Raw genomic sequence first — 19,009 nt, forward strand, 5'->3', positions numbered from 1 at the left:
CTCTACTGAGGTCAAAGGATATTTGCTCCCATCTTTCCCAGGAAATACAAAGCGCTCAATGAGTTATCCAAATAAACTCATGAGGCCATGAACTACAGAAAGCATAATCTCTCCATTCTGTTTCTTCCTAGACCCTAGATGGCACAAAGGAAGCTTTCTGTACTTAGATGATCAGCCACAGGCACTTAGTTTACTGTCAGTAATCCAATAAAATCTCGATAACACTCTCTGGACAGACAGGCCTGAGTCTCAGTAACACTTCAGGTGTCGTTTCCCTCATTGTGGGTTCAATATTCTGCACACATTCTATCCCAATGTAACAAACTAATGACAGAAAACAAACAAGAGAAACATCAGACTGTAATCATTTTAAGCCCGCTCCTGATTGTCTCCAGTTGTTGGATTTTTGACATTACTTGAAGACACTTGGCTGAAAAGCACAGTGAATTCAATTATTTAGGTCACAGGAGAAATATGTTCAGCTGTGGGAGTATGAAATTCCATTGGATTATACCTGTTGTTTTTCTGACAGGGAAAAGGGGCTTGAGAATTATTCACCTCTTAGCCCACAAAAGAGAGACATCTAATCAATTACTTACAGGTAGAGGAGCACCAGAATGGTAGCCAGCAGTGCCCATGTTTCTGCAGAAAAGATTGGAATCAGGTCCATTGCTCTTTTCCTTCAAGAAATCTCTCTTTTCTTGGTAGGTGAGGACCTGAATTCTTCTTCTGAGTTCAGGTGTGAATCTATGAAGACACTGTGCAGTATTTATGTGCTAGGAAAGGGTGTGGAGCCACTAGTGCCAGTAGAAAGATCAACAATGTATCTTCCATGGGTATGGAGAACACGAGTGACATCTTCAGTTGACAGTTCATAATAGTTCATGTTAACCCACATTTTGACTTCTTTTTAGTTCTTTTCCCTAGGAAATTAATTAGTAACTAAATGAATGTTCTTGGTAAGATGAGAGGTCATAGATATTTGTCAGAAATGCAACAGAGTGATTGACATTAAAAGACCTCTGATGTTTACAGGACTCTCTATATTGCAAAACACACTTAATCATTGCACACCAGCTCCTTTTATAAATATTTACACATGCATATTTCTCTCTGTGGAACACTGTTTTTACCCTAGAAGGTGAATGATCACATTTAATAAAAAAATTGACAAAAATTAAATAAATCACATCATCCCCAGATAAACTACAATTTCCCATATGTTTCCTTTATTGACACTTTTGCAGCATTCTTGGTGTCTGTATATACTTCCCTTATACTTTGTTATTATTAATGGTCATTGCTCACTATTATTTTCCTATTCCCTGTATCAGTTAAATGTGTTAATATACACCCATAGTTAGTATTATAAACCCAAGCCTGAATTCTTTACTTCTTGCCATGGGCCTTCCCTCTCTCTGTAGCATTTGGTGGTCTATTGGTCATCTGTTCCTGTGAATCTGTGTATCCATACTGCTTCTTTTTGTGTCCCTAACAAAGGACATAGCTCTGTATTTATTGGACAGTACAGAAAGAATGGCATAGACAATGGATGAGGGATTCTTTACAGAAATCTTCAACAGAGTTTTATCATGGGAGGAAATAATTTACTGACCCCAACAAACACTGAAACACTCAGAATACCAAAATAGTATGGCAAGCATACACTACCATGCTGTATCTGTATGTTAATTGCAAAATTAATATTGAATATTTATTTATAGAGTTGCTTCCAACCTATGGGCTGTTTTCAGCAAATGTTACCGTAACATACCCATGCATTTACTCTGAGTTAGGGGCATGGAAGAATATATAATTTAAGATTAAAATTGTGCATTAGCTTAGGTTGTAAAAGCTTATTACATGGTCAATCAAAGATAGTGAAGTTGTTTGTGACATTGTTGTCCTAAAGGCAGGTTAATCAAAACAGAATATATAGTAGGGTATCAGCATACATATTAAGTGATGTCAAGGTACATTATTAAATTAGCTATCAAGTACAGAAAAAGTTCAATCTCTATGAAGGTAAGAGACCATAAGACTGTAAATTATCTAATATTGTCTCAATACATAGAGCATATCAGAATGGACATCCAAATTGGCTGGTTAATTTGAGTTGAAGAGGCTGTGTAGTTCACAAATGACTTCTTTATGGTTTACTAGAGGTTATGCTGTATGTGGATGACCTAATGGAGGGGCTCATGGACACTGCATGCACGGTTAGCCAATAGCTGCTATATAAATATGTTTGACATATATTTCCCTATAGAGGTTGACACTGTCTCTTGTGACCTGAACAACAATATTGATAAGAGAGTTTCCACAAGTGAATTTTTAAGAAACACAAAGGAGAGGTTGGAGAGATGTCTCCATGGTTATGAAGTCTTGGTGCTCTTGCAGAGGAGCCAGTTAGGTTCCCAGCACCTACATGGTGGCTATGTAGGTTTGCATAGGAATGGTCCCCAAAAATGTCATATAATTGGATGTTTGGTCATTAGGAAGTGTTACTACTTGAGAGGGATTAGGAGGTGTGACCTTGTTGGACATGGTTGTCACAGATGTAAACTTTGGTGTTTCAGAAGGCCAAGCCAGGCCCTGTGACTCTCTCTTCCTAATGTTTATAAACTAGGATGTAGAGCTCTCAGCTACCATGTCTGCTTGCATGCCTCCATGCTTCCCAGCAAGATGATAATGAACGAAACCTCTGAAACTGTAATCAGTTACTGATGAAATGCTTTCCTTTGTAAGTATTGCCTTGGTTATGGTGTCTCTTCACAGCACTAGTACATTGATTATGACACTGACTCACAACCATCTGTAACACCAGGTGCAGTGGATTTGACAGTATGTTCTGACCTCAATATGCACCGAGAAAAAAAGTGGTATACACATATACACATAGACAACATGAAATAAAAATAAATCTTCTTTAGAAAATAAAAATAAGGTTATGTTTGTGAATATATTTCCTTTTTAACCTTTTGAACTGTCTTTTTTTTCTTTTCACAGTAATCCACACACTATGTATTTTTTGTACCTGAACAAGTGAGGCATCTTCTAGTTTGGACTGTTGGAAAGTAAGTTTGTACACACTCCTAATTTACCTTCATTGAAACTGTAATCAGTGGGATATAGAGAAACACAATCAGTGTTTTCATTAAGTCCAGAGATTACCATAAACCATTTACCAAATCGTCCCATTTTTTACCTACACACCTCTGAGTGTTGCAAGACACTGGTTGTAGTAGAAGGATGTCTTTATGGTACAACATAATCACTTCTTCATCTGCTTGTTTACTTTCATCTTTCAATTCTTTTGTTGTTGTTGTGTTGTTGGTGGTGATGATGGTTTTGTTTTGTTTTTGCTATTAACAGGTAATGAAAAATATCTAGATTCATATTTCGTATGTTAAAGTTTTTCCTCCAAGATTCATTAGATAAAATTCATAGTATTCCCTAAAAAGTGCCATTAACCATGCATCTATGCATAGATTCAATACAAATGAAGTAATGTCATCTGGGATCTCCTGTGTAGTGTGTAGATTGTCTTGCAGAGGTTCCTTGTTCAGGTTTAGCCTCACATGGGATGAGAAACATGCAGACATGTCCATGCAGTTTTTTTTTTCTGAGAACATACTTAATGCACTTGAGAAATAATCAGAAATATGAAAGAAAACTGGTGGCAGAGAACTTGTCTGCCACCCAAGAACAAATGAAAATCTTAGAAACAGTCTGTAAGAAGAGTAGGATTGGTAGCTCATGAAATCTTAATGCATGGCTGTGTTGTTTTATTGACTTTAACTTCTTAATCTGGTTATATGACTGTCTCTGGCATATAGGCAGAGAAACTGAAGCTCAGTGATTAAAATCTGCTCCACAATAGCCATAGATCATAGGAGATCATAACAGACTCTCACATATAAAGGTAACATGAAAGCAGGTTGAAATTCTCTTTGGTGCTCAAGTACATCAATATTCAACAACTGTCATTTGAAAGAGAGGATCATAATAAAAAATATTCAGATACAAGACTACAAACACTTATCTCTTGAATTCTTCTATCTCCCATAGCTTCATCCTCAACAATTTCTTATAGATTATCTAGAATATAGGACCTGCTGTGTGACACTAGTCTTGGGATGATGTGAACAAATGTCTACTCACCCCAGACAGTGAAGCAATGACAGACCAAAGTAAGAATACCACAGAAGTTCTGCTTGATGAACCAATGAGATTTATTGGGGAAGAAAAGACTCAAAGATAGATACATTCCCAAAGCAAACCTCAACATTTGTGGTGGCTCACAAAAACTGGAAACCTGGAGTGCAGAGCACAGACACCAGGCAGCTTGACAGGTTGGAGTATCTATTCTAGACAACTCTTCTGGTCTGTGAGTGTCTCTGTGAAGTTCTTACTGCTTATATATGCTTGGCGAGGGAGGGGATAGTTAAATTTTTCTGTTTCAGGGACTTCTTGAAGATTTCAAGTTGTTTGCTTCCTGAAATTAGCAGCTTCCCTGCAGAAAGGAATGATTTTACCTCCTCTTATAGTAGTGGTTTTCAGCCTTTCTAATGAGGTGACCCTTTATTACACTTCCTCATGTTGTGGTGAACCACAACCATACAATTATTTTTGTTGATACTTTATAACTGCAATTTTGGTACTTTTGTCAATCATAATGTAAATATATGATAAGCAAGATATCTGATCTGTGGCTCCCACGTTAAGGTTGCTAAACCATCAAAAAGGTTTTGACTCACATGTTCAGAACCACTGTCTTAGATCATCCTATGTCATAAAGCATTTAGTTACCTCATAACTGTCATATCATTATTGTACCAGTAGGCACTTTTTGTCTGACAGGTTGGGATTGCAGCATGCAGGCTCCAACACTGCATAAGATCACTGATGTCTTTCTCCTGCAACAGCCTACAGCACCTTCGGGCAGTATGAAAGCTATGTGGGAAATAGAAAGTTTTCTGACTTCTCTATGGAAATGGACTCATTTTGTTATTTGCAGAGGAAATTCCAATAGAGAATAGCAGACAGGATTCAGTGTGGTTCATTCTAATTTCTTTTATCCAGGTATACAGGGAAAGGGAAATTAATAGAGCAGTGATGAGGTGATAATTTGTGTAAACTAATAAAATTTGCCTGAATATCAGAGAACAAGAACAAACAAGAATTCATGAAAAAGCCACTTGTCTATGGCCTTGCAGTTCCCTGCACAGGTCCCAGCAGCACAAACCTAGAGGCTCCAGCTCACCTGGTCTAGATTCCTTACTCTGATGGCTAAGTTTCAGTTGCAGGGTCTCTGCAGCAAACTCCGCAGTTCCAGGCTCCAAACATGACAGAATTAGGTGCTTTCACAATTCCTCTCTACAAACAGCTGGCTCTCCTGTTTCTTCCCGTTGGCTTTCTCTGGGACCCATCCTTGGACTGCTGCCACACCATCATTTGAATCATCATTGTCAGCAGATTTGGTGTGTCAATTAAGATTTCTTAAAGGGACGAATTAGTTAAAGGAAAGTTTTTCCCACATCAAAATTTGGCAACATTTTTACAATGGAGGAAGTTTTTTCTCTGATTGATAATATGTTTTGATAATATGTTTGACATTCTGAAAATAGATCAATTAAATGAGAGAATAATTAATGTTGATGAGATTTATGTAATGTCAATTATAAATATTATTTTTTGGTCGTTAAATTGTTTTGGTTAATATTAGTGCCAAGATAAAAGTTTTAGAAAAACCTGTTAAAATATATCATAGAAATGTTCAGACCCAGACAGAAGAATTTCAAAGAGAACCAATCTCAGCATTGCCTTGTAACGTCATGGAACAACAGCCTAAGTCTTTCAAATAGCTAAATTCAGCGTATCCACTAATCTTACAGGAACAACCCAGTGACTGATATCCTCAAGGATATGTAAGAGCCGACTGGACTCCTGTGCCAATGTTAAATTTGAGGAGATTCAAAGAAGCAATAGTCTTAAATAGCATCCACTCATCTTTCCTGAAGCAGATGTTAAACTTAAATAAATAGAAAAAAAGACAAACAAAAGATGAAAATAATCATAGATGGAATAAACAAAATATCCTAAGATAAAACCAGATTTAAACAACACGTATCTTTACAAATCCAGCCCTTTAATATCAATGCATTCAATTTGCCTATAAAAGACACAAGCTAACAGAATGGATACAAAATCAGAATCCATCCTTCTGCTGCATAGCCATGGGCACATAGTCAGGCATGTATGCAATCAGTGGATATTAAACAGCAACAACAACAAGACACATGAAATGAGGAGAAAAATTTATGGGGGGTATAATATAAGAACTGGAAGTGAGGGAATGGGGTGGGGATTTGTTCAAAAACTTTATATAGTATTTGTTGAAAGGTGTATAACTCTTTTGTGGGTTTTGTTTGGTGTTTTCCTACTCTTCTCTTGCTTAACTTTCATTCATGTGTAGTTTTTTCTTGCCTATGACCTAATGGATGTGTTTACATTTCTCTTCAATGTGAAGGGTACATTCTAGAATCTTATATAATTATATCTTGGTCAATATGAATTGGTTTTTATGGAGTGTTCTCTTTTTGTTCTCTATTATGACAGAAGAATCTTAAATTACCAAAAGACGGGGCTGGAGAGATGGCTCAGTGGTTAAAGAGCACCGCCTGCTCTTCCAGAGGACCTGAGTTCAATTCCCAGCAACCACATGGTGGCTCACAACCACTTGTAATGAGATCTGGTGCCCTCTTCTGGCCTGCAGGGACACAGCAGGCAGAATACTGTATACATAATAAATAAATTAATTAAAAAAAAATTACCAAAAGACATTTAAAAAAATTGCTCAACATCCTGAATGGTCAATGAAATGCAAATCAAAACAACACTGAGATACCATCTTATGTCTGTCAGAAAGGCTACCAACAAAAAAAAATACCAATAACAGCTTTTGTTGGAGAGGATGTGGAGCAAAGGGAACACTCCTCCACTGTTGGTGGGAGTTAAAAATATACAGCCACTTTGGAAATCAGTATGGTGGTTTCCCAGAAAATTGGGTGTCAATATAACTCAGCATCCAGCAATACTACTCTTGGGCATGAAACCTAGGAACAATCAATCATATCACAAGGACACATGCTCAACTATGTTCATAGCAGCATTGATTGTAATAGTCAGAGCCTGGAAACCACCAAGATGCCTCTCAACCAAAGAATGGATGAAGAAAATATGGCCCATATACACAATGGAATGATACTCAGCAAAAAAAAAAAAAATGGCATCCTGAGATTTGCAAGCAATTGGATGGAACTAGAAAATATCTTCACCAGTGAGGTAACCCAGACTCAGAATGACAAACATAGTATGTACTGAATCATAGCAGATAATAAATGAAAGGCAAAAGATAACCGGACTATAACCCATAGCTCCAGAGAGGCTGGCTAACAAGGAGAACCCCAAGAGTGACACATGGAACTCACACGGGACAGAAAAATGGATGAGATCTCCATGAGTAGACTGGAAGTTGGGAGGGGGCACAATTGAGAGTAGGGGATGGAGGATGAGAACATAAGGGAATGGGATGGTAAAGCTAAAATAGGGATGGAGTGGAAGAGTAATGAAAAGGATACCATGATAGAAGGAAATATCATTGGGATAGGAAGAACCAGGTGCTAGGCAAGTTCCCTGGAATCCACAAGAATGATTCCACCTTAGACTCCTAGCAGTAATGGAGAAGGTGCCTGAATTAACCTACTCTAGTAATCAGATTAGTGAGTATCCTAACTGTCATCATAGAGCCTTCAAACAGTAACTGATGGAAGAAAATCTAGAGATCCACAGCCAAACACCAAACTGAGCTCCAAGAGTCCAGTTAAGGAGAGAGAAGAGGGATTCTATGAACAAGAGACATCAAGATCATGATGAGGAAACCTACATAGACAACCAAACCAAACTAGTGGGAACTCATGAGCTGTGGAGCCTCCATGGGACTGGACTAGGTCCTCTGCATAGGTGAGATAGTTATATAGCTTGATCTGCTTAAAGAGCCCCATGGCAGTGGATTCAGGATCCATCCTTAGGACATGAGCAGGCTTCTTAGATCCCACTGCCTATGGTGGGACACCTTATACAACCTTGGAGCAGGAACTCAGGTTTAGACCTGCCTCAACTGAGTGTACCAGGCTCTGCTGACTGCCCATGGGAGACTTTGCCATGGAGGAGTTGGGAATAGAAGGTGAGATGAAGAGAAGGCTATGGGGTGGAAGGAGTGAGGGGCAGGGATCTGCAGTTGGTATATAAAATGAACAGAAAATTTCTTAATAATTAAAAAATGGGACTGCATGAGTGCTTTTCTTATCCATGTTGTGATGATGGCATGCTTCATCTTATACCATAGTCCCCAAGAGCTCATGTGTGTAACTGCACTATCATGTCTGTTTCTCTGTAGGTGACTGCTCTCTGTGTCTCTACAGTCCTTCTGTGTCCTCTTTCTTGATGATCTTTGAGCCTTAGGAGTTTGTGGTCATATAAAAATGTAGAGTCCTAAATTACTACCTATGCTCCAATACATGGTCTCATACCCATGGGCACACAGTCAGGTCTATGTGTAATAAGAGTATATCAAACAACAACAACAAAACACATGAAATGATGAGGGAAGAATTATGGAAGGTATAGTAGTAGAACTGGAGGTGAGGGAGTGTGGGGAGTTTTGATCAAAACAATTTATATAGATTGAATGAACTTTAAACAAAAAAATAAGAAAGTACAGGGGTTAAACATATAGTCAATGCTTAAGAGAGTGTTCTGTTCTTGTAAATGGCTTGGCATTTGGTTCCTAATATACACATTAGGTGGCTTAGGACTACCTGTAACTCTAGTTTCAGGGAGATTCATCACCTCTGGTTTCTGTGAACACATACATGTGCATGTACATACATATGAACACATAAGAACAATTTTTAAAGTAATAAAAAAAATTAAATTGAAAAGTTAAATAAAAGAGTTCCATACTTCACTCTGTGGGATAAATAGTGCTTTTATTATTTTTCATTCTTACTTTAAGGAAGTGATAACAGACACATTGGAAGAAGCTTTTGCAATTGATGATTCCATAAAGCAAAGAAATGGGGAGAATGCTTATAAATCTGAATTCTACCAAGAGAAAAACTTGCTTAATATCATGGGTCAGAAGAAAAAATCTCTGAGGCATCAGAGTTTTCCAGATCATGTTTGCTTGCACTCTGAAAAGTACTCACAAGGTCATTAAAAGTTCTTACAAACAGAATGTGTTCACAGGTCCAACAATTTCACCATGTAGCCTTTATAAGTTAACTGAGTTTATGAACTCATGTAGGGAAGGTATTACAAATAATTCTGATGTGTTACAACAGAGTCATTTCATCACCAGGAAATCAGATAAAAAAGATGACAGGAGAAAAAAATATTACAAAAAATTCCTCCCAAAATTATCCATTCCCAAAATGACCTCCAATCAGAATGGATTAGATAAAATACCATAGTCCTCATATTAATGATTATATGTATTGCCAACAAAATTAAAGAAGAAATTTAACACCCCAATAAATCACATGACATAAAGAAACAGTTAAGTTATAAAAGAGAAAGTGAATTAAAAAAATTGAAAGAGGAATTCAGTGAAGAGCATACTGAAATGTTTGAAGGGAACACATTCAGTGTAATAAAGGACTTTGTGGAAAGCCTTGCCAATAAAATGTATCAGGGCAGACTTTTTGCTTGAAGACAAGATGGCAAAATTAGAACATTTCAATGAGTAGAGACATGGACTGGGCTTATACCCCCTGTGGGTGCTGGGAGGCAAACCAGGGTCCTCTGAAAAAGAAGCAAGTGCTCTTAACTTCTGAGCCATCCTTCCACTGCCCCTCCCTTTCTCCCTTTGTTTTGAGACAAATGTCATTATATACCCATCACTTCCCTGGAACTCACTATGTGGGCCCATCTAGCCTTAAACTTACAGAGTTTGCTTCTGCCTCCCAAGTTCTGGGATTAAAAGTATGCACTAACACTCTGGAGAAGAGCAAAATTCTCAAGGGAAAATTTTAATCCAGAAAAGTTTGGGATTGTGTATTATACCAAACAGTGATTTTCTGTCATAATACTGAAAGAAAGGAAATCATTCCATAAAAATGAATTCACACCCAATAAGCTACAATTACATAAGATTCTGGAAAGTACCTTTCAAATTGAAGAGAAATGTATTCACATCCATTAGGTCACAGGCAATAATAAATTACACATGGGTGAAATTACACAAGAGAGGAGTAGGAAAACACTAATCAAAGTACACAAAAGAATTATACACCTTTCAACAACATCTATTATTATTATTATTATTATTATTATTATTATTATTATTATTATTATTATAAATTGACCAATCTAGGACAGACCAGGTGCTACAAAGTTGGCTCAGTGGTTAAGAGCATTGGCTCATTGTCCAGCAAACCCAGGTTCTATTTTCAGGATGCACATGGTAGCTCATAACAGTATATAACTCCATTTCCAGGGGTTTGGAAACTCTTCCTGCACTCCATGGATATCAGAAGCGCAAGTGGTATACAGATGTATGTAGATGTAACCAACTGTCTTATTAAATAAGAAACACAGAACCAATGCAAAGAAGAAAGCCAAGAGGTCAGAGCTAAGAGCTAAAACCTTACCCTTCCTCCTGCGGTAGTCCTACCTCTCCAAACCAGAATCACTTCCTGTGTGTCTGTCTTTTTATAGTGTTTCTGTTCTGCCTTCTCATTGGTTGTAAACCCAATCACATGACTGTTTCGTCACAGCCTGACTGTATAGACCTCCAGGTTTTCTATGATTGGTGTTGAGATTAAAGGCATGTGTATCCAATACTGGCTGTATCCTTGAACACACAGAGACTTACCTAGCTCTGCCTACCAAGTGCTGGGATTACAAGCATATGCCACCACTGCCCTGTTTTCCTATGGCTTGCTAATAGCTCTGACCCCCGGGCAACTTTATTTATTAACATACAAATAACATTTGAATACAAATAAAATATCACCATATTTCCCCATTTCTATTTTAATAAAAAGAAAAAAGGAAAAAGCTTATAACTAACATAAGAAAAACTATATACAAAAGTACAATAACTATATACAATATATACAATGTCTAGTATTCCTAAACAATGTCTAGTTCATTTCTCTGAATGAGAAAATAATTCCATTATTTATTCTATTGTATCTAATTCACTTTCTATCCTAATTAATCTTCAACTATAACTAACTAATCTTCAACTCCCTCAAAGACCCAAGAAGGAAATAATATTAGCTAACAAAAACAAAAACAGCAAGTACATGCAAGCAACTTCCAAAAAATTGTGAGTTGACAGAAACAGCCAGCTGCTTGGACAGTCATCTGAGTTTTCTCTGCAGTGTTGGGGCATCATCTTCAGCCTATAGGCTTAGCATATCTGACAGACTCATTTGTGAAGTAGGATGTACACAAGGTCAACAGTTCAACCTCACATTGGGTGAGAGCAGTCTATATACCAGAAACACCTGAATGCCACTAGTGTCATGTCATGATTCAGGATTTTAAATTCTGGAAATTGTTGATTTTTTTTTAATTCAGCTGTCCATTCTTCTTGGCTATGTGTGTATGTGGCTTCATCTCAGCATCCCGTTCTCCACATTCCTCTATTAAATGCCAGTCTACTATTGAGAGGCATGAGCTTAGTTACTCTTCAAGAATAACTGTTTCAGCTGCTGTCCCATTGCACATCAGAAGCTATCGGCCCACTGCCTGTTAAGCTGCCTTCAAAGAAAAGGGCACTGTACCTTTTCTGGATTGTGAAGGCCACTTCAGGGATGGTGCCATATTGTCCTGGCCTCAGAAGATGCCTTTTGATAAAGCCATAACTACACTTGTTTAGGCAAGAATCAGTAGTCCTTTGTTTCGTGTCCTGTTTGTCAGCAGTTGATTTGAGGATACTTTGTTGTCCAGTGGCTAACTTTTGCCACAATGAAAGTTAACTCCAATTGCAGTTTTTTCAATGCCTATATTTGCTCTGAAGTAGATTGGTACTGCCAGGAGCCAACATGTCTCATAGTCATGACAAAAAAGAAAAATTTTCTAAGTTATGAAAACATTTTAAATGCCATATTCTATAGATCTCTGAAGGGTTTGAAGATAACCTGTCTATATATCTATTCAATCTTGAAAACATACCTAATATGACTACAACTTCTATTATAATGTCTAACTACTAACTTTCATATCCTTATATCCTAATAGTTGGTAATAACAACATTCAAGGATCAGAAAATTGCATTACATTGTTAAATGAATGGTATAAGTACAATTAGAAATATATGTATAGCATTTTCTAACAATACCAATTTCAATATATATAATTTTTTTTGTTTTTTTTTTGTTTTTTTTTTTTGTTTGTTTTTCGAGACAGGGTTTCTCTGTGTAGCTTTGTGCCTTTCCTGGAACTCACTTGGTAGCCCAGGCTGTCTTCGAACTCACAGAGATCCGCCTGCCTCTGCCTCCCAAGTGCTGGGATTAAAGGCATGCACCACCACCGCCCGGCAATATATATAATTTGTATACAATATAAAACAATCCAATCCAATGTAAAGTATTTACATTTTTCTTTTCTTTTCTTTCTCTCTCTCCTTTTTAAACAAGAACCTTAAATCTAATCTCCTTTGCTTAGCCCTTTTCCTAACCCTTGACAACAACTTGTAACCAAACCCCCTAATCAATGAAAATTATCCCAGACCCAAAACCCATTAAAAAACCAAAAAAAAACACCCTCCCCACACCACCTCTTTGGGAATGTGGGCTTCATATTCTTGAAATTGCTTCCTGCTGGGTATGGGCAAAGGTATCTTCATCCTGAAAAGAAAAATTTTAGGTTAATTGACAAATTCTAGGAAAGGTAACTATATCCTTCATTATCCAGTCTGTGTATAATGCCAAAGTTCAGGGTTTATCTCAAATCCTTATTCAAGTAGTCTTTGAGACTGGATCATCTCAGCAAGCTCTCTCTCAAAATTGCTCTGAGCACTTTGTAGTTCAAAGCTGATCTTTAGATGTTGTTTGTCAGCTTAGTGATGTTATTACTGTCCACGTGGAATTGTTGCTGTTTGGGGGCCCCATCTTCTTTCTGGAGACTTCAGTTGATGTTAGGCCTGGCCTTGTTTTCCTGCAAAAAACTGATAAGAGACTCAAACACAAAGACATATATATGCAGGTAATTGAAGCCTTTTTTCTTTTTAGAATTAGTTAGTACTCTATATGACCATTCATATCTTAACAATTTAAAATATATATATATATATAAATCTTGTAAATTTTGATATAAAATTCATACTTTAAGAAAAGTTTAAAGAATCAGAATAGAATCAAAGAGTTGAGATTAGTAATAGAATAGTCCCTTAATTAATTTGGTTTTCTCCTGTCCCATAACAGAAGATGGCTCTTTTCTTCTGGCATGATACAGGGAGGTTGCATTTTCCTTTTAACAACATGCTTGAGTTTAAAGAAGAAGAGACCAATTCTCCAACTCAATAGTCAGCTTTAAATTTTAATTGAACTGGGACTACTAGAAGACCAATAGTGTTAAATCTTTAAAGAAAAGCAGAAACAAACATTTAGGAAGACATAAAATTTTTTAGATGATATATACCCATACGCCGTTTCACTCTGTTTCTTGTGATAGATGATTTGTCCCTTTTCTTCAGTTGTCACATTTGTCCAGTGTTCTTCAAATTCCTTAACCTTTATTCTCCTAAAAGACAAAAACAAAAAACTTTCCCCAAGGTTTTTTGGGGATGTTCCATTTTGGCAAGTTATTATCTGATTAAATGAAAAGGCATGTGTTACTGGTATTGAAAGACCCCAGCCCTTCAGGCTTACACCCCCTATCCTCAGGAAAAGAGAAACTTCAAGCACCAGGAAATGAGAAACTAAAAATCTAGTTCCAAGAGCAGGCTGACTTAGCCATTGTTCAATCTCCCCTGCAACCATATAACAATGTAAAGAGATTGCTGTTAAGAGATGTGCTCAACTGTGACTGGGATAGTTGCAGGTGTTCCAGGAAGGACCACCGTGACCTGTATGTAAACTCCACTCCTGCCCTGATATCCCCCTTGAGGTTTCAGGAAGAATGTACCTGTTGACGTAACTGTACCCCCTCTGTGACCACTCTGTACCCAGACCATGATCTTGTGAAACGAAATTGTATGGGAATTGTAATCTTGTGGGTTTTGTGGGTTTTTCCTTTATAAGCCCCTATGGGGCTGCAGTAATATGTGACTCTTGCTCTTGGGAGCAGAGGAGCCTTCTATATAGAAGCTTAATAAATCCTCCTGGTATTTCATCAACTGGACTTGAGTCTGGGTTCTTGGGGCGCCCACTTGAGACCCTAAACTTTGGGGTCCAAAGGCATAAGTTAGTTTAAATGGATGTTCATGCTAGTTGATGAACTATCACCTCTTCTAATTAAGAGGTCTCTCTTGTTCAAATCGAACCATTATCAATTTTGATGGCACCCACAGCTTATCTTCTCCTGTAGAAATAAAAGCAAAATCTCGTCCCCAATGTAACACATATCCTGGTTTCCATTCTGAGGTTAGCACATCCTTAAAGTATATAGGCTGATTTAATTCTGCAGTCTTTTCTATTATCCAATGTCTCTCTGTAGCTTTTGTTCCTTTCTCATTGGCATTGAGAAAATTCAAAGTTAATAGAGCATTATGTAGTCTATTTCTGGGGGCTTGTTACCCCTTTCTGTTTATTTAGCATATCCTTTAGAGTTCTGTTTGATCTTTCTATAACTGCTTGACCTGTAGGATTATGTGGTATACCTGTAATATAGTTTATATTATAATAAGCAAAAAAATTTTTCACTTTAACAGAGACATATGATGGAGCATTGTCAATTTTGATTTGTGTAGGTATACCCATGATGGCCATGAGTGATTACAGAATCAGCTTTTTTAGAACTCAAAGCAGTTGCCTATTGAAATCCTGAATAAGTATCGATGGTGTGGTGTACATATTTCGATTTTTCAAATTCTGCAAAGTGAAACACATCCATCTGCCAAATTTCATTCCTCTGAGTACCCTTTGGGTTACATCCTGCTGGTAATGGCATTTGATTATAGAAGGAACAAGTAGGACATTTCTTTACTATTTCTTTGGCTTGTTGCCAGGTTATGGAAAAATCCTCTTTTAAACCTTTACTATTGACATGATTTTTTTATGAAATTCTGAGGCCTCCAATGCATTTCCTATCAATAATTTATCAATCTCATCATTGCCTTGTGCTAGAGTGCCTGGCAGACCAGTATGAGATCAGATGTGATTTATATATAAAGGGTGACTCCTTTTCCTGATTGTATCTTGCAATTGAATGAATAGTGAAGTTAATTCTGAAGTATCAGGGATAAATTCTGCAGGCTCAATATGTAATACTACTCTTTCAGCATACTGAGAGTCAGTTACTACGTTGAGAGGTTCTGAAAAATCCATTAATACCAACAGAATAGCATACAATTCTGATTTTTGAACTGAATTATAAGAACTTTGAACCACTTTACTTAAATTTTCTGATTTGTAACCTGCCTTTCCTTGTTTGTTGCCATCTGTATAAAATGTATGAACTCCAGATATGGTTTTTTTTCCGCAAAATTCCAGGCAAGTTCCAATCAGCTCTCTTTATAAGATCAATTCTATCGCTTTTGGGATATTTGCTATTAATTTCTCCCAAAAAATTACTGCAATCTTTTTGCCATGGTTCACTTTCTATCCATAATTTTTCAATGTCCTCCTTAGTTAAAGGTACGACAATTTCTGCTGTGTCTATTCCTGCTAATTGGTGAAGTCTCAATTTTCCTTTCCAAATCAAGTCAGAGATGTTTTCCACATAAGTTTTTAATTTTTTATTTGGTAAAAATATCCATTCCAATATAATATCTTTTCTCTGCATTTATATTCCTGTTGGGGAATGCCTAGAAGGTAAAATAACCAAAATGCAATCTAGCTTTGGATCAATACAATCTACGTGCCCTTCATGTACTTTCTTTTCTACCAAGGCCAATTCTTTCTCAGCTTCAGGTGATAATTCTCTTGGACTATTTAAGTCCTTGTTACCTTCTAAGGTTTTGAACAAATTATTTAGTTCATCATTTTTTACCGCAACAACAGTTCTTAGATGAGAAATGTCTCCAAATAATCTTTGAAAGTCATTAAGTGTCTGTAGTCTATCTCTCCTAATTTGCACCTTTTGGGGTCTAATTTTTTGTAGCTCTATTTTATCCTAAATAATTAATAGAATCTCCTCTTTGTATCTTTTCAGGAGCAATTTGTAATCCCCAGCAAGGCAAAATTTTCTTTACTTCTTCAAACATTCTTTCTAAAGTATCTGCATTTGAGTCAGCTAATAAAATATCATCCATATAATGATAAATTATAGATTTAGAAAAATTTTTACTTATCACTTCCAATGGCTGTTGTACAAAATATTGGCACAGAGTTGGGCTATTCAACATTCCCTGTAGGAGGACCCTCCACTGAAATCTTTTAACCAGTTGATAATTATTATAAGTAGGCACTGTGAAAGCAAATCTTTCTCTGTCTTTTTCTTGTAACGGTATTGAAAAGAAACAGTCTTTTAAATCAATAACTATGAGAGGCCATCCTTTTGGTAACAGAGTAGGGAATGGAATTCCAGATTGTAGAGAGCCCATTGGCTGAATTACTTTGTTAATTGCTCTAAAGTCTGTTACCATTCTCCATTTACCAGATTTCTTTTTAATAACAAATATAGGAGAATTCCAAGGGCTGGTTGATTCTTCAATATGCTGAGCATTTAACTGTTCTTCTACCGGCTCTTCTAAAGCCTGGAGTTTCTCTGTTGTTAAAGGCCATTGCTGAATCCATACAGGCTTGTCTGTTGACCATTTTAAAGGTAGAGCTGTTGGTGGTTTTGGAAGATTATCAGTTGTTGTGACCTGTTCTTGTATGACATGGATGGCTAGTGAGCACTCATTAGAATAATATCTTCTAATATTTCTCTCAGAAACATGTACTAGTTGATGATTTGTTTCTGAGATTGAAGGGTTATTAATCTGAGTATCCCATTGTTGTAACAAATCTCGACCCCACAGGTTCATAGCTGTTAGCCATATATAGTTTTAATTTTCCTTTCTGTCCTTCTGGACCTATACATTCGAGCCATATTGCACTCTGTTTCACTCGAGATAATGTCCCAGTTCCTAACAGTTGAACGTTTACCTCCTGAAGAGGCCAAGTTGGATGACAAAATTCAGGTGCAATTATGGTAATGTCTGCACCTGTGTCTACCAGACCAGACAACAAAACACCATTTATTTTTATTGTTAGTTTTGGTCTTGGTTCATTAATAGAAGTTTGTCAAAAATTTTTCTTTATGTTTTTTCCTGAATTTCCTATTCTCTCTGTTTCATCATCCTGACCAACATGATTTATTCCAATAGGCATTTGTTTATTTAGTTGCTTTGAGTAGGGGTTTCCTCTACAACTGCAGGAAAGGTTTGAACTGGATTTACTGTGGGGGCCTGCCTAAGGCCCCTCTGGGAGTATCCCGAAGCCTGAGGCAAAGGATTACCAAATCTAGCCCTTATTGATCTACATTCGTTTTTCCAGTGTTTTCCCTTACCACACCTTCTGCATACACCAGAAGGAAGGGGCATTCAGTTGCCAGTGTTCCTTGAAGAAACATTATTTCTAGGAATGACCTCTTTACAGTCCCTTTTCAGATGTTCTTGCTTTCCATATCCAAAACATCTAACATTTCTCAAACCTTTTGAAATTGCTTCTCCTACCCACATATCATCATGATCATAACCCTCAACATTAACTGTATCTCTTATCCAATCTTTCAAAGGTGCAGATCTTGCCTTTAATGGCCTGATTATTCTTTTGCATGCTGCATTTGCATTCTCAAAGGCCAAAGATTCAATTATTATCTGACTAGCTTCTGAATCCGGGACCATTCTCTGTACTGCTGAAGTCAATCTTTGTAAGAAATCTGTGAAAGATTCTTTTGGGCCCTGTATAACCTTTGTAAATGACTCAGTTTTTTTCCTGGTTCCTCAACTTTGTCTCATGTATTCAAGGCGGCCGTTCGACATTGAACTAGGGTTTGGACATCATATAAACATTGTGTTTGTACTGAAGCATATTGGCCTTCTCCAATAAGCTGATCCTCGCAGACTTGTATTCTCTTATCCCTCCATTGTTTTTCTATATTTTTAGCCTCATTATTGAACCACATTTTCCACTGGAGATTTTGTCCGGGTTCAAGAACAGCCTGTGCCAAATCCCTCCAGTCCTTTGGTAAAATCCTATTACAAGTTGACCAGGTGTCTAACATTTGCTTTACATATGGGGAATGCATGCCATAAGATGTTATTGCCTCCTTAAATCTTCGTAAGTCTAACATTTCAATTGGAATCCAAGTATTTTGTTCATTCTGTTCATCCGGTAGCTGCTGTATGGCTACCAAATAAATTAAGGGTGATTGTGTGAAAACTGGCTTTCTTTCTGTAACCTTATGATCCAATTTTGAAACAACTTCACTGTTAATTTCTTCTGTCTGAATTTGAATTTCTCTATAATTCATTTTTACAGGTTTTACAGGTTTTTCTAAGACTTATCCTGGAACTTAAATTGACTATCTCTTTAAATAGTAAAATGAGGATAAGAAAAGTAATAAACTGCATAATTAGATCATTATTAATCTTCTCATATAGTTGTTCCATTGTCAGAGTGCCTAAAATTTCAAACAAAGCCCAATTTTCTTCCAATGTACACATAAAGCCCATTTTTTAATGTAGAAAAAAATTCTCTTTAAATAGATATGTTAATTGACTCACCAAGCCTGCATAGCACAGTAGAAATCTGAGAGAATTTCAAAACAGCCACCTGGTGTTCA

The 19,009-nt window shown here is 36.9% G+C and overlaps 1 protein-coding gene across 2 annotated transcripts in view; it reads right to left on the reverse strand.

The window, feature by feature from the left end:
* Positions 1–19,009, reverse strand: part of LOC114684395 (cytochrome P450 3A13-like) — a 99,226-nt gene that overhangs the window by 59,680 nt on the left and 20,537 nt on the right. Inside the window, exon 1 of one of the 2 annotated variants that reach the window (XM_028858959.2) lies at positions 600–881. The exons of the other annotated variant lie outside the window; for it this stretch is intronic. Coding sequence (XP_028714792.1) covers positions 600–670 — 71 coding nt within the window. The 5' untranslated portion in view covers positions 671–881. Of the gene's footprint in view, positions 1–599; positions 882–19,009 lie in introns of those variants that run through there. 2 annotated transcript variants of the gene reach the window in all.

This window comes from Peromyscus leucopus, chromosome 23 (genome assembly GCF_004664715.2).
Source record: "Peromyscus leucopus breed LL Stock chromosome 23, UCI_PerLeu_2.1, whole genome shotgun sequence".
NCBI classification, from domain to species: Eukaryota; Metazoa; Chordata; class Mammalia; order Rodentia; family Cricetidae; genus Peromyscus; species Peromyscus leucopus.